Below are 17457 nucleotides of genomic sequence, written 5' to 3'. Positions count from 1 at the left end.
GATTACATTGAAAAACGTTTATTCTATTGTTATTTTCATAATATCATTAATTGAAGAAATTATTTTTCTCCCGATTAAATCTACACAATATCATAATTTAATAATCTAAAACTGAAATATCAATTGATGATTATGCTCGGAGTCAGGGCCGCGGGGTTGGGGGTTAGTTGCCAGGACCACCAAAAAAAAAAACAAAAAAAAGTTCATGATTATTGTACAAATAATGTATTATTATATTAATATATTAGGACGTAGGAGAGCAAAACAATATCAAATTGGTTGGAAATACTCAATGATTAATTCCCAAACTTTACAAACACCAATATAATCTTGGTTTGACTTTTATTTTGATTATTGACTACTTATATTATTTTTTATTAATGTAAATCGGACTTTTACCCAAATTGGTAAATTCTAATATCAATCAATTAGGTACTAGGTACACATGATATGTTTTTGATTCATTAACTATCGTATTAGGTATACAAATATTATTCACCTGGAATATAAATAAATGATTAATTAATTATCTAATAAATAGTGGAAATAGGATTTTATTTTATAAAATTAACAAAAAATTAAAAATAAGCGATCACCATTTTGTTTTATTTTTGTATTGAAACTTTAGTTATAGGTATACAATATAATGTGGATATTTATTATTAAGACTAGATAAGAGTATTTATATGATCAATTAATTAAACATTATAGTCTTGTTTATTTAAGATTTAATTATCTATTAAAAATAAAATCGAAATATATTGACACAAAACTCTTCCATAGAGCTCTGTAAAATATTTCTCACTCAACATCAGTATTAATGGCATTGAACAGAAAACCATGGATAGAAATATAGAATTTTGCAAAAGATCTCAATGACCCGTTTTAATATAGGAGAAGAAGGATATAAGGAGAAGAAGAAAAAAAAGAATGTACATTATAGTTGTACAGTTAACGAATTGCATATTTTTTAACCAAAATTATTTAGAGTCAGCTTAGAACATACAAACAATAAACACGTACATTAATAATTTAAATATCAATGTTGTGATTTTATTTTTTGTTAGTCGGTGGTGATGATCCATTGTTTTGAATCAGCTGATGGAAAAAAATTAAAACAATTGATGTTTAATTTATATTTTAAGTTAATATAGAGATAAATATTATTTGGTTACAATAGTTGTAGAAATGAAACTTTGTACTTAAGACTGCACTTCGTTAATTATAGCGATGTATTAGCAGCTTTTTTTTTTCTTGAAGAACCTTTATGCTATAGTTGTTTGATAAATACACACAATAGACGAGTAATAACTTACAGGCTACAGCGACTTAGACCGTTATACTATTATGCGAGCTATTGTCAATAAAAATCAACAATATACCAGGAGTGTTTGTTTTAATGAAATTTTAATTAAAACGTCGTTGACAATTGTGTATTTTTATTCTTATTATATATCAGTGAGGGAGTAGTTAAAACACAATTTTTTTAATAGTTTATTAAAATAATATTTTTATAATAATTTACCTTGAAGTTGGGTCAGTGCGCGTATACTCTTCTACATTAAAATGCGTATATATTTTTTCCCTTTTTTCGCTAGTCCCCACCGTGCTATAATAATCTAACCTTCCTGACCCGCCGATGGTTGTAATATTTTCTACTAAAGTATTCCACTTAGTATCATTTATATGACGATCTCTCGGCAGCCACTACCGTTCCAGAGTTTATATTTCTTTTTTCTTTTTTTATCGTTTTAGTTGTTATTGTTTTGTATATCATTAAATTATCGTCCGCTATATCAACAAGTATTTTTTCTAACCAAGGCAATGATAATAAACTTTTATCGGTAGGTACTGCGCCGTCAAAATTACTGTCCACCATCATTTTGCTGGTCGCTTTAATGACATTCAGTTGATTTAATAGTAGGTACTCGGTCTGTGTATCCACGTTCAGTCAAATATTAGCACAGTGCTTGCCGACTCGTTATATTAATCATCATCATCTTCCGATGACGTATACTTCTCGCCGTTACTATAAAATGAGATATTTGCTAGCTTTAAATAAGAAAATGTACTAAGGACATGCAATATTTAATTATAAGTATGGATATGTATTTACGACCACCGGTATGTATAATATATTAAATAAATATATAAAAATAAATTAAATTATGAATATCAAGCCCCTACCTATAGACTATATAGGTATTCAATTATTAATCAATATTATGAAAATAAATGTTCAACTAATTAATAGATATCTTAAGACACAAAATAAAAATGCTGGTATATTATCTCCAAAGTTGGATACTACTTGCGCTTTAAAGTACAACACTCGCTTGTCCTTGTAGCACATACCTATACAAATGTTACTTTCCTCCCGAAAGGTATAGTTTTTTAGCAGGTAGTATAATTCATACTTACGCTGGAATCTATGGAAATAAATTTAAAATATTTAAATATGTCCTGAGAATAGTACTTTCTAAGCGTTCTGAAGAAAGTCACTAAAAATAGTATTATTATTTGTATATAGATTTGATTTCTACAATCTATAATGGAGCTGATGGCTTGTATACGGACTGAATATATTGTATATAATACATATATATATATATATGCACAATATTGCACATAATACATTATAACTAAGAGTCAGTAATGGTGTGTTGAGTGTTGACTATAAATTATTTTAGTACAGAATCTAAAGGTATAGAGTTGGTAGGTATATATATTAGTTGGTACATAATTTATCCCTTGTAATCACGATTTTCCTCTTAGGAAGAGTGGATAGACTACAGACAATTTAATTTTGAATTATAGAGTACGACCAATGGGGATGTCTATGGATTTATGTTTTGGAAGTTTTTTGGGGAACTACAGTCAATCGGTATTATTTATATGACCAGAAACAAAAATGTTTTCTTCATACTTAAAACTATTATTACTACTAGTAACTGATAAAACGATCGTATTCTAATTCTACACTTACACGTATTTACATTGTTTTTAATTCATATTAAATTCGGATAATTCTATTGCATATTTTAATTGTTCCACTTACATATTTTGTATTTATTAATGCTTAATACTTTCAAAAGACTTTAGAACTTTTTGATCTAATCGTTTGAATTTTATTTTGAATGCTTGGATGTACCATGGTGGAAAATTGGAATTCGCTTTATTTTTAATTTAATTATTTTTCTTAAACTTGGCAAAAATAAAATAAAGTGCCTAACCTAAATTGTTTTTTTTTCATATTCTTTATTCGCTTCAACTACAAAGCTATTATTTAGTTACGTATTGTTCATTTGTACTTAAATTTTGTTTTTAAAAATGAAGTAAATAGTTTTCTGGATTTTAGTAGGTAGGTACGGTGTTTTATTACAAAATATTCATTAAACTAAGGTAGATTTCATTGTACAATTAAATATTTTTGTAGATAGTTATTAAAAAAGTTTGTTTTATGCGAAAGTTAGAAAATTATGTAAGTCATCATTCTGAAACAAATGTTTAAATTCTCAATTATCATTGGCGAACGTGAACAAATATATATTATTTCGTTATTATAATTTTAATCATTATTATACAGATTTGTTAATTTACTTTGGTTTGACTTTAATCACCGTCAAGTTTTGAAAATAGTATTAAATAATGGACATTCGCCACATTAAAAAAATGAATTATGCAAATCATTATTTTACAGTGACTGTTGATAATCTGTTTTCGGTTTTTCTCTGTAATAGTATGCAAATAATATTATTGATTGACACACAAAAAAAAAATTATATAGCTCATAATTTAATTGTACGTAATTTAATGTTTCGATACTCATTTTATATTTTATCTTTTTCTTTATGTACGCATGAAATGTTTTTATCGCCTAATTGCATCTTTTTTTTTATATTTTTGAGCTAACATTTTTTTGCTAAACGGTTAATTTCTAAATAACTATTAAATAGTTTAGACTCGTGAGTACTATAAGCAACTTGCATCAGATCGTTTTTCACTATCATTTCGTTTATTTAGTTGCGATCAATGATTGCTATCTGTTGACACGCTTTTAATACATTCATATCAGTTTATTTATGTACTAATGATAAATGCGAGAAATGAAAAGTTTAAATCTAAAGCTAATAACACTTAGTCACGAAACTATGAGATATCTATGAGTTATAAATTAAAATATTTCCATGGGTTTTATTTAATATAATCATGAAATTTCTACCGCTGATTTTTACCGGAATATTTTTGAATCAACTTTGTTAATAATACGCTTCGTGATTTTATCTTTGGTGGTAATATTATTATGTTTAGATTTTAAGATACCTACCGTAATACGAATTTAATTATAACCAACAGCAATAATAACTACCACCTGACCAATTCGTTATAAATATTATAATCATTTGTTATTTATGAGTTATGACACAATACATATTACAATTATTGCTATATTTGTTTGAATAACTCGGTTTTCATATTTACTCGTGTTTGATGAATTGGTATTGTATATTTTTTGTCATTGATAATGTGGTAGAACGTTGGAACGGTTAAGTTCATTTATTGAATTTAAGCCAGGAATGCAATATTTTTATTCTCTGAACATAATCGAGTTAAAAACATACAAAACAATAACGTGATAGGGACAAAATAATCGTATGTGTACAGGGTTTTTTTTTTTATTGTTATTCTTTTGACCGACCGCCTTGCTACATTTTCCTGTCCCCTGGTTGCAAGATTTTTGACCGCTTGTAAAATTCGAATTTTTCATTACTATTATCATTTCAAAAGTAGTGTATTGTGAAAAATAAAATAAAAACCCTGAGTTTTTTATTTATATATAAATATAAAAAGGGTGAGTAATGGTGGCGATAGTTAATGAATAAAATACAATAGTGTTGAGTAGCTTATTTTTCATCTAAAATGCGGTTATATAACCATATGTCCAACACCATAACTAACATTAAGTAAAAATAAAACCATGACTATAATTGTTATACTTTTTTCTTTCGTCTCTCATTGTTTTAAACGAAATTTGTTTAGTTAAAACAAAAAATCTTATTTCATTTGAACAATTAAATGCTAATTATAGGTATGTTAATTGTGCTCTAATATAATATGTTGTCCACCGTCTTTTTTTCTCAAAGATCAAGATAAGCAAGTACTAAATAATTTTCATTCGCTGTTTTTTTTCCGTCAAAATATGAAAGGAACTTTTCAAACATATCCAATTATTATTTTATTTTTTATTTGAATTTGTACAATCCGGCACTGGTGGTACTTTACATATAAACTACCAATATTATGAAACCACAAGCAAATCTACACTTTATTGAAAATAGTATTCTTGGGAACAATCAAGTACCTACAACCAAACCCAAAACCTTCAAAATGTTTAAATTACATCGTCAACATATAGTCAACATATATACTTCGACTGTGTTGAGCTATTGTTTGGATAGATATGCGTGTTATATATATAGTGAGAGCTAATATATCTAAGAAAACAATATAATAATATCTAAAAATATCGTTTAAATAATATTTGCTTAGATTATCTGTTTATAATTATATTTCACTGATGGTGAGGCTGACAAATTACTCAAAACATTTTTCAATTCAGACAAATCATTTTTAATGATTCAGAAAAGTCAATCGTAAATACGTAGTAGGTACCTACTTATACCTATTCAAGAGAAGTTTCAATCTGTTTTTAAAATATATACTACATCACTGGATAAATAGTAGTTTATTGTAAATAGTAAACCGTTATTAGGATTTAAAACGAATGGAGAATCTTAAAATTATTTTATTTTATGGCAATTTTAATACAATTTGAAATGTAGATATAAAGTGTACACATTTAGATTATTTGTTTAATGTAAATATCTAGCTTAATTTAATTTTAATTTATAAGTTACCTGGATATCAAGATAAATAAAATATGATATAAACTTTTACAAACATACAAGTCTGGACTGTTTTTTATATTTAGACAATGGTAATCATAATGTTTGTACATATACTTCTGTAGACTGTACTATAAATAGTACTTAATACTTATCTGCTGAATATTTAAGTATACCTTTAAGAAACAAAGATCTACATTTTTATATGAAGAAACCCATATTATATATTTGTATTATGTTCTGAGATATGTAAATATACCTAATGATTAACCCAAAATTATTGTACGTATAATACACAAATATCGGGCTTAAATGTAAACTGTAAATAATCTTAATATTAGTACCGTCGAATCATAATATTATAGTTGGTGCTTTAAGTATAGGAAATTAACATTACTTTTATGTTGTTGAATTCTTAAAATAAAAATAGTTAGAAAATAAAAACCAAATAAGTATCAATATTTTGTCTCATAATTAAGCCCCCTAGACATTTTTATTTTCATAGACGCCTAAAAATACCTTTTATTGTGTTTTTAATCAAAACTATAGAAAGTTAGTTATTGAAGTCTTAAGGCTAGTAAATATTTAGATCACATCAATGGAAGGTATTATGCAAAATAGTTTTTTTTCTCATTTCTCTGATAAAAATATAAAAAATTAAATAATAAAAGACAAATAATTAAATATGCTCTTAGGAGGATGCGTTGTCTCAACCTTACGAACGTAGGTGTACAATATACATAGACAACAATTTTTTTTTTTTATTGATCAAAACGCTTCAACGGCAGCAGCTATTAGCCTACAGTTATTTAATTGCATTTTTTTCTTTTAAACGGTATTTTTTTGATGTTTTGCTAAATTAAATTAAGTTATATAATTCTGAAATTTTCAAAAAATTTAAAACTTTGGTGTTCGCTTTTTCACCGGGTCCCAGGATTTCGAATAATTGCTCAACCACCAATTTTGTTTTGTTAGATTATGCACAAAAGTAAAATAACCAATTATAAAACTTAAAGGTAAGAGCTATAGAACAGCAATGTACAAGTGTTTGTTCATTGGTTTCTTCTTTACGATAATTCAATTTTTTAGCTAGTTATAAGCATTTTTATATTGTAATGTCTTACATAGTTACTCATAACTCAATCAAAAATTTAAATATCGTATAAACACAGATTATTGTTTTACCTTTAATTTTGATAATAGGTCAATTCACTTTAATATTAATGCTGGCGTGGCTTGGTTCTGCTAAACGAAAAAGTATTATGTTAAAATATACGTTTGTAAGACAACTAATTCGGGCAGGTGTGGCGTCCTCTTAATAGGCGTAAATACCTAAACCAAACGTTTTATTATGCAAATGAAATTATAAATTGTGTAAAAATACACGATCCATTGACTAAATTGTTTTTTAACATATTTTTTAACCTATCAATTGAAGCATTATATCGTTAGTATTTCGTAATTTAAAGTTGCATTATAAGTTATAACTATTATTACAGTTTAGATAACGACATAACGTCTACAACCTATAACTTGTTGAAGTATCCGTTAAATAGTTATTTTCTAGGTATGTATTATAACGAAAATCTGATTTTTATATTTAAGGATTTATGTCTTACTTATTAACTATCGTTCTACTCATTATTTATTAATCATATTATTGTAGTAATATTATAATAACTGATTGAAATATTTATTGATTTATTTGCGATAGGAAAAAAACAATTGAATTGGTTTATTATACGTATTCTTTTTACAGTACACAGTGTTATTAAGCTTGTATATTAATGTTATAATTATTTGGTTAAAATGTTTTTAAAATGTTTATTATTTTTATTGTTCCATACAGGTTTGATACAAGACAAACATCTACAAAAATTCCGAATCCGCCGAGGTGGTGGTCTTCACCAATGGGTTTTGGTGATCGTGCATACTTTCACACTGTCAACAGTGAGCAACTACAGCGCGACCAAGATATATTAGATCATCTGACAGTAGACAGAGCTATGGCCACCGATACTGGAATATATAGATGCAGAATTGACTTCCTAAAAGCTCCCACCAAGAACAGACTAGTTAACCTGACAGTCATAGGTAATTTTAAAGGACTAAATCGACGGAACATATTATAATTTCGTTTTTTTATTTACTTTAATTAATATTATAATTCAGCTGTGACTGTCTTCAAATGTCCTGAAATAAAATAAAAAATTCTCCAATAATAATGTAAGCTTTTGCACACATACGGAGAAAAATAAAAGTACAATTTGGATGTAATTTCTAAAACTCGCTTAAGCTCTTTCGCTTACTCGTTTACGGGGAACAATATAATAAGAAATGTATATCTACACATGAGAAAATATGACTGGCCAGTTACACCGACCTACACAGAATATTATATATCGCTTAAAGTTTGGATTACATTTTAATTTAAATCTAAGATTAATAGTTACATGTACTAAAAAAAGGTTACGGGATTTTATAAGAATAATTTCTAACTTTATGAAATAAAATAAAATTGATCTATTTGTTTCTAAAATTAATAAATGGTTTTTTAAAGGTTTTATTGTCAGTTGAATTATTAGAAAATAACCAAAACGGGTACCTATAAATAAGGCATTGTTATAAGTTATATTATATTTTTTTTCCTGTTACTTGGTAGTTGTTTAACAATTTTCTCTTTAAAACTACTAAAGAAGTCCCAAAATACCTTTTTAAGTACAATCTGTGGCCAATTTTCAATCGATAGAGTCATTATAGAATGAAACTTTTAGAAGACTTCTACCCAATAAACTGTTTGCAAACAAAAACAAATCATCATTCTATAACCGATACCTACATAGTCTCTTATCTAAACTTAGAATCTAAAATATGAAGTAAAATTATAAACGTCAATATTTTTTTATTTATTTTTTTCTGTAGTATTCTCTAATTTAAAAATTGGTAAGGATATGAGAAAGTAATAATCTGTTTTATGTAAGTTTATGTCTGATGAAAATAATTATTTTTAAGGCTCAACGCTCTTCATGTTGTATCGTTTGTTGCTAAAGTTTTAAGGGAACATCTGTCATTGGCATACTTGGGCTTAGGAGGGGAAGTCGAAGTCCCGGCCAGATACTTTACAAGCTTACAAGTCATTAAACGCGCTAATTACTGCATTTTTAAATACAAATCATTCATAAATCATAGTTTTAAACAAAACATGAAAGTTAGTGCTTTATACAATACCTATAGATAATAATATTAAGTTTGTACTTAACAGAATGTACATTATTACACTAGGTACCTGGCTGGTTCACTAATAAGTTATAATTAATCAAAATCAAACAGATATTGACAGACTTTGGTTGATTACATGTGAATAGGAGAGGCTCATTTGTTATTACTTTAGCCCAATAAGTTTCCGTTGAATGATTGTGTTACTTCATATCTACTATTACTAATGGTTTTTAAGCTTAAGAAAGATTATATCGGAAATTAATCACTCATCATAGTAAATAATATTACAAGACCTATTTATAAAACAAATTTAAAAACAACATCTCATATACATTTATACGAATCTCGTTTAAGGGGTACGCAGATGGACCTCTCTTTTTCCTACAAAAATGTCTATTGAGTATCATTTCTACTAAAAATGCAAGTTTAATTAAATTATTTAAATTTTTTATTTTAAATTCCAAGTAGATACAGTTAGAACTTTATTTAAGTAATTTAATATGAGTATTTTCTTTTAAAACCCATACAACCCATAGAGTTTTTAAAATTTTGCCAAATGATGTGTACTCATCGAAATAGTTTATAAAATATAATTTTTATATTAGTTTTAGTAAAAACAAATAGTTATTATTAACATATTTTACATATTTAATTATGTATTATGACTTTGTGTTACAGTCGCTCCCGATCGACCAACCATTTATTTCGAGTATGGAAATTCTATTGGAGGAGATCGTCCAGAAAATTACCAACACAATTCCGGAAATGTGATTGTTGTCGACGAGGGCAGTCCAACCGTTACATTGGTGTGCCGTGTGGTTGGAGGTAAATGGTCTTATATTGTCAAAAACTATTTACATAAAACTTAGTGTTTAAAAACTGTCAATTATTTACTTATTTTTTCGATGTACAGAACAATTTCGTGGATTATCTATCACTATGTGAAATTACAAAGAAACTATAAATTAATTTATGACTATACCGTATAATATAATACATATGAGGTTTTCGAAATTGACTACTTGACAGTTGATATTATGTATAAGTAATTAAATATTTAAATGAGAAAAAGCGTGAAAACGTTTTGGAATCATATTTAAGTATGTTCTGGACAATTGTATTTGTATTATTTTTTAATTTTTAGTTTATAATTTTGAACCAACATTAAGATTAAACATACATAATATATTATAATATTATATAACAGTGAGAGCATCATGTGGAAGTTATAAACACGCCAGAAGCATGTGCCTCCAAACACTATAAACTTGACAGTATTTTTAATGCAATAATAATTACCCTCGACTTTCAGACGAACACAATATAGTTATAATGTCAGGTACAAACAAAAGTACCTATATAGGCATTACGGTTCTTGTCACCATCACTCGCCGCACTGACAGCGTCGGTGACATTTTTCGACAAATCCGCGATAATCGGTGGCCCCTTCATCCACAGGTGCCTCGTCAGATCGCCGCTTTGAGCGAACGTCTATTATACAACTAACGTCACACGAATAAAACTTTCTGACGTAGGTAGGTATACTACCCTCGGCCACACGAGCCCTTTGGCTAGCCGCGAGACCGGTCATTTTAGTGCCGTTCATACCGTCGCAGAGACGTCGTCACGAGCATTTTCCCGGCCTTCCGCTAAATAATATACCAATCAAAGGTTAACCGTATTTTATGTACCTACGTGTTCGGATTCGTGCTGCAACGTGGTTACTAGATAATTTATCACGGATTTGTACTTTTGTACTCGGTAGATTGGAATTTATATTGACACTGCTCAGAGGTGTATTCATTCCAGTATTTGTTGTATCCCCGTTTAAAGTAATTACAAATTCAAAACGAAATTAAGAATCAGATGAATAAATTAAGATTTATATTATGAATGAGGTTCTGTCGAGTGTTGACTGTGGTGCCGACGTCGCGGTCGCAGGGGTTAATTTTGAGGCTGTTGAATATAAATACATGTAAATATATATGTATACTAGGTAAAGGGGTAAGAAGACTGGTCGAAGGCCAGGCCCAATTTATATATTATATTATAACATTGATTATTCATAAGTCGTGACTATCACACAATATAATCAATCATTACAATACCTACCTAATTAAAACAGTGAACAATTATCATAATATTTCAATTCATTATTGTTAATAAAATATTTGAGATAAAAATAAAATAAACAATCATATTTTACTCGAAGATTAAAATAAATACTCATCCAATGTATAGCATACATACTCAGGCCAGATTAAAAACAATATTAATAACATATGAAAATGCAATAGCTGGTATTTAAAATATAGATTACATTCTATTGAGTTAATTTTTCATGGATTTATAAAAGTGGAATGACATTGTGTTTAAATTCTGAAACTAACTATATAACACCACAAAATGTACGAATTCAATTTCAATTCACATTGTCTTTTAAATATGGCTTCCACCTTAATTTAATGCAATATTATAGCATATGAACTACCTTACTTACATTCGTATTTTAAGTACTAAATACTAAAAACGTATGCTTATAAATTTAAATAATTGTATTTCGTAATATGCATGTTATAAACATTATACCTACGTAGAATGTGTACGCTAAATATTTTTCGTTTAATAAAAAGTTATTTAACTTGTCGTACCTATTCATTATTCATGATGACATATTTAAAAGTATATTTTTATTAAATCTTTTGGAACAAAAGTAAATATATTTATATTTATGTAGTTACACACACAATAACTATGACGACTTGCAAGACCGGCTCGGTTTAAAATAGCACATAAAAAATGAAATGTTTTGAGGCAAGTTCTAATATAGGTAGGTATTTTAAAATAATTAATCCTAATAATCACCAACCACCTAAAAAATATATATTATAATAATACAGGCATAGATGGTCAATGAGAAACTATATTTATTTTAATGTATTAAGATGTAAGCGACTATAATTAAAATAATATGCTATAAAAAATAATTCCTGCTGGAAAATTGTTGTATAAAATATGCGGCTTGTTATTAAATTGCTTGTTAAATCAATGTTTTGCTAGGAATCTCGAATTTTACATTAATTGAAATACCGAATTAGTATGAAAAAAAAATAAGCTTCGGGGTTTTTGATGTTCATTAAAGAATATTGCAAAATGTAGATCAAACTGCAGGACCTAAGGACATTGTAAGTTTGATTAATTTTAATTTTTAAAACAGATTTCGGTTCAAAAACAATAGTCCACTATATTTAAATTGAATTGGTTTTTAATACCCTAAAATATTATTAGCTTTCATTTATATTTTTGTAGAAAACAGTTAGTATATTAAAATCTATATAGAAACATAGTAAATAAATGTATTTTTTGTTAGTTTCACAGTAATGACTGGATTTCAGATCACGTGAACAAATACGCAATAACTAAGCATTGATATTTAGCAAAAAAAAAATTTCGAAAAGTTGATTTTTAACTAAGTAGGTAAATAGTTGGTATGTGGCTGTAAAAATACCCAAAACTACAATTTACCATTTTTTCAAAGTTGATTTGCTAAGTGTTGGTTAGGCATAGATCAGAGAAAGTGGGGAATTCGTTGAAAGTTGACCATTCAAACGTAGAATTGAATTTGATGCTCTGCAAATAATTTGCTAATTCTAGAAAGCAATTTGCAAATTCGTTTTAAAAAAAAATTTTCACTAATTTGGATCGATTCAATTGCAGACCGACTTCATAGTTACCTTTCTCGATATTATATTATAACTTAAAAGCACACTTTGGATGTCTGCCAATGTCCATGACACGTGGAGTAAGTATAATGTTGCCGCCATTACACGATAACGCGATCCGACAATTTCGCTTATTTACCATATGAATTTTTTTACGATTCGCGGAAGTGACAACTATTTTACATTATTAGTTAGCTAGTCAACGTTCGCGTTTTGCCCGCCACAATTATGACGTACACATTACAAGCGCGTGTCGGCTGCGGTTGCCAACTATATAATAATATTAGGTGGGTATTATTAATTCTACATATTGTCAATAACAACAATATTTCACTACCCACACATTAAAGGTACCCATTGAGATACCTACATTTTACGGTCCCGTCCAATGTGCAGGTGTTTACGTGTGGACGTTTTGTTTGTATAATCTGTTTTTTAATTGATGTGCTGCACTGTTTTAAATGTATTATGTAAATAGATTTATATTTAATTTTTACCCAGAAACGTACATTTACTTGTTTAATTATTTATGATTACGGAAATAGTTGGAAATCAGTTATTAGGTACACGGTGCCGACGTCGCGTTTCGTGAAAATCATCACGTTTTGTAAAATAAAATATGCGTTCGTGATTTTTTTTTTTAATATACATAAATAGAACTAATTCGGTACACCAAAGTTCATTTGATTTCCACACATTTTAATGAGTATCGCATAATATAACGAATTCCTACAAAACTCTCTTTAGAAAACAACCGGATGGAAGCACTTACACCCAGGGCTATGCATTTGTATTTAAAAATGCATTTTGTTTTAAGCTCATTGTAAAAAGTTGATTCTTTAACAGAGAGTTTTCATACAATTTTCGAAACTTTTACCTGACGTTTTTTTTTATTGTCTAGGCCATTGTTGCATTTGTTTTAAACCATTTACTAATTTACATCAATGAATTTACATTCTCAATATGTAAACGGTGTCTAAAGGTAATAGTTTAGCTTATTTTAATATGTAACTTCCTTGTCATATTTTTACTGCATTTTTTAGGGATTTTTATTTTATTTGCCAAGGTTTTATAGTGCCTTCAATAATCAGCCTTGCTGTTAATTATAAATATTATATAACAACTAAAAAAAAAACGGCTAGAAATTCTACTAATTTCAACGGTTTCTGGTACGTGTTTAAAATATTATGTAAGTACCTACATATATTATAATGTATTCATTGATAAGTGGTTGTTGTGCTCCTTAATCCTAAAAGCAGTTAACTAATAGTATGCATAAAATAATAATATAATATTGATGATATTGAGTGTTTTAATCAGATGGTTTTCAATCATCCAATAATTTATGCTTCATTATGACATAATTATAGTACGTTTCTATATTATAATCGTATACTTAGTTTGATTTTGATGTCGTTGGATAATCGCAGTTGATATCGATAGCTTAATCCGTCGAAAGAATTGATATTTTTGTGAAAACCAACACAATATTTTTTTTCTCAAACAAAGAAATGTCAACTAAGATGGCATCAAAGGTGGACATCTTATTATACGAAACTAAACCATACAAAACTTAACACCGACGGTTGGACATTTCCCTAAGAAATTCACAGAAAATTCGAAGTTATAATAACCAGACTAAGAATTGGACACACAAAAATTCCCCACAATTTCCTAATGTCCAAAGAAGAACCACTAATGTGCACAACATGCGGTGTTCAAGTCACCTTTAAAAACATACTAACCGAATGCCGAACCTATGACAGTACCCGAACAAGCCACAACCTACCCGAATCACTATCAGAAACTCTATGCAATCGCCCTCAATCCATTACCAACATCATGCAATTCATCACAGCCGCCAATCTTATTTCCAAAATGTAATGTAACAGTTATATATACAATTCATGTAATTTCTGTAATTTATAATTTTTGCACTGTAAGCCCAGTGGCCCATATTGCCGAGGGTATTAAAACAAAAAAAAATGTTTTCTCAGTTTTTCTTACGATGCCTGTGATAATAATAATACATTCTATCTAGATTATATGTGTACGCGCGGTATTAACCTTCTACTATCCGACTGTCTTCCCTACCATTTTTTTTTTTGTTGCACTCTGGTCTCGGAGCAATAACACTACATATACATTAATATTATCCATGTAATGTGGGTACGTGATGAGCCAACGTTCCCCGGGGCCTCACCTCACCTGTGAGAACTACTGGCTAATGGCTATAGCCTATAGTCGATAATTATATTAATAATTAATTCTTAATTAATATTCAACAAGTTTCATCCTATCGGAATAGCAGATGGTCATCAGGTATTGAAAATACTACTTGCGAAGTTTTCACAACGCCTTTTCATGGTTGTAAAAGGTCTGTGGTTCTATAAAGTTATAGGTACATCTATTGACCAAAGATAACGCTGTAGATGACTCTAAGTTTGGGATTTCATCCTGATGAAATGCGTAGTTTACACATGTGCCGGTATTCATCTCATATTATATTCGACAAGGCAGTGTTCAAACAATATTGAATGGGGTTGAACATTACTACAAAAAGAAATTGTATACAATTAATAAAATTATTTTTTGGAACATAAAGTCATAAATGACAGTATTTTGGTATTTTAAAAGTTAAAATATTTAAAATCATTAAACTTAGTCGTAAATTCAAATAATCACGTGTTGTAATATCAATAAATTATTTAGATTTACAATATTCATATGCACATCGTGCATACATAATAATTAATTTTATTTTGAGTGTTTGTATGCTTTTACCTATTATTATTTCATTTTCTGTGTTTTTGATAAAAATAATTTTCACACGTCAGCAGTGGCTTTTACAGCTGCAACTGATATGTGTTATAACGTATAACTTATAATGTACGAGTATAACCGCGCATTATGTTAGCAGTGAAATAATAAATATGTTGCGTAAAATGACGGGGAAAGATTAAAGTATCATAACGTTAATAATATTGTAACTACGTTTAGTTCAAATTGAGTTAACATTTTACATAATATGTAATAAACTATTTGTGTGTAATATGGTAAAACTTTTCGAGACTTTATTTCAAAGTCACAGAAATGAAATGTACGAACTAGGTATATTTACCTACATAGTCATTATTTTATTATTTATCTTAAAAACTACTTTATATCTGTGCTAATTTAATATTTTAGTCTAAAATATACTAATATTATTTATTATCTTATTTTATACACCTATTATATTTAAATGATTTACTAAAAAAAATAAACCTTTGATTAAAATTGTTTACCCCTTGTTTCGTGTCATATGTAATTAATTTTGTTTCAGTTATTAGACGTTGTAGTTTATTTATAAAGTTACTACCTACTTTGCTTTAAAGTTAAACCGAAATTGTTAATTTTGAATTATGATACATTTTCAAATTACTTGTTAATTGTTGTACAATAAATTGCATACTAATTTTTAATGTTAGATCGTGTGAACTTTTTTTAAGTTTTCCGAATTATCTGGTTTGTTTTGTCGCTTTATATCAACCTACAACATCACTTTGTAGGCACCTACATAATATAATACGATAACCATTTGTGACACCACTTCATAAGCTCGATCTCAACGTTTAAGATAAAAATATTGTGTCATGCCATATTCTATTACGATCAAAAACATTTATTATAATTTATTATATATTTTTGTACCTATGTTTAGGAAAAATATTTATTATTTTTAGATATTTAAAAATAAATGCACATAAACTAAAATGTCTAGATTAATAACTAAACAACATGTCATTAAATTTAAAGAATAAGAAAATAATATATATTTGTATCATAAGTTTGCTCCCTAAATTGATAAAATTACTTAATTTTTAAACACTTAAAAACAATTATTATTTCCTAAACAATTCCCTGTATTGTAGTGGTTTCTAAAATAAAAAATATGTGCGTAGTCTATTTGAATGAAATAATCAATACAATTGTATGCCATTAAAAAAGCTTCATTCAAGACCGAGGGATTTTTTTTTTTTTGGAAAGGCCGTAATAATATACCCTTCAAGTCCCACCTAGTTGCACCAATGAGCATCATTCAAATTGATTACAATAAGATATTCTTGTTATTCCTTAGGTACCTACCTATGTATGTATAAACTTGTTTGTATTTTTAAAAAAAGGTATATTAGGCAAAGTGTCTACCACTATGTAAACTTTTAATGTATAGATTTAATATAATATAAACTGAATACAATTATTTACTTTTTTGAAAGTTTTTTCTATTCTTTTATAACACAATATTATACCTGCCAAAGTTTTCAATTCTAATAGAACTTTTGTTCTCGAGCATATAAATACAATATGTAAGCTAGAAAATATTCGTTTTTAACATTTTCAATAATCATGGGTACCTATATAAAGGTATAATTCAGATTCATAAACGTAGGTAGAATGAAGTCTTATAACATTTGATAATTTATACAGTGTATGTTGTGTACCCATTTCATGATATTTATGGTTTAAAAACTATCATAATATTATGTCTGTTGCTATTTCAGAGTACAATGCAAGAGAATTACATATTTTTAGTTTCTTATTTTTTTTTTTTTTTTTACAACTGAAGA

The 17457-nt window shown here is 27.8% G+C and overlaps 1 protein-coding gene across 1 annotated transcript in view; it reads left to right on the top strand.

The window, feature by feature from the left end:
• Positions 1–17457, top strand: part of LOC111039313 — an 89678-nt gene that overhangs the window by 16735 nt on the left and 55486 nt on the right. Inside the window, exons 2-3 of the mRNA XM_022322777.1 lie at positions 7756–8000; positions 9804–9950. Of these exons, the coding sequence (XP_022178469.1) occupies positions 7756–8000; positions 9804–9950 (392 nt within the window). The remainder of the gene's footprint in view (positions 1–7755; positions 8001–9803; positions 9951–17457) is intronic.

Source organism: Myzus persicae, unplaced genomic scaffold (assembly GCF_001856785.1).
Source record: "Myzus persicae strain clone G006 unplaced genomic scaffold, MPER_G0061.0, whole genome shotgun sequence".
Lineage (NCBI taxonomy): Eukaryota > Metazoa > Arthropoda > Insecta > Hemiptera > Aphididae > Myzus > Myzus persicae.
The sequence above is the reverse complement of the archived record's forward strand: the minus strand, read 5'-3'. Positions and strand labels throughout refer to the sequence as shown.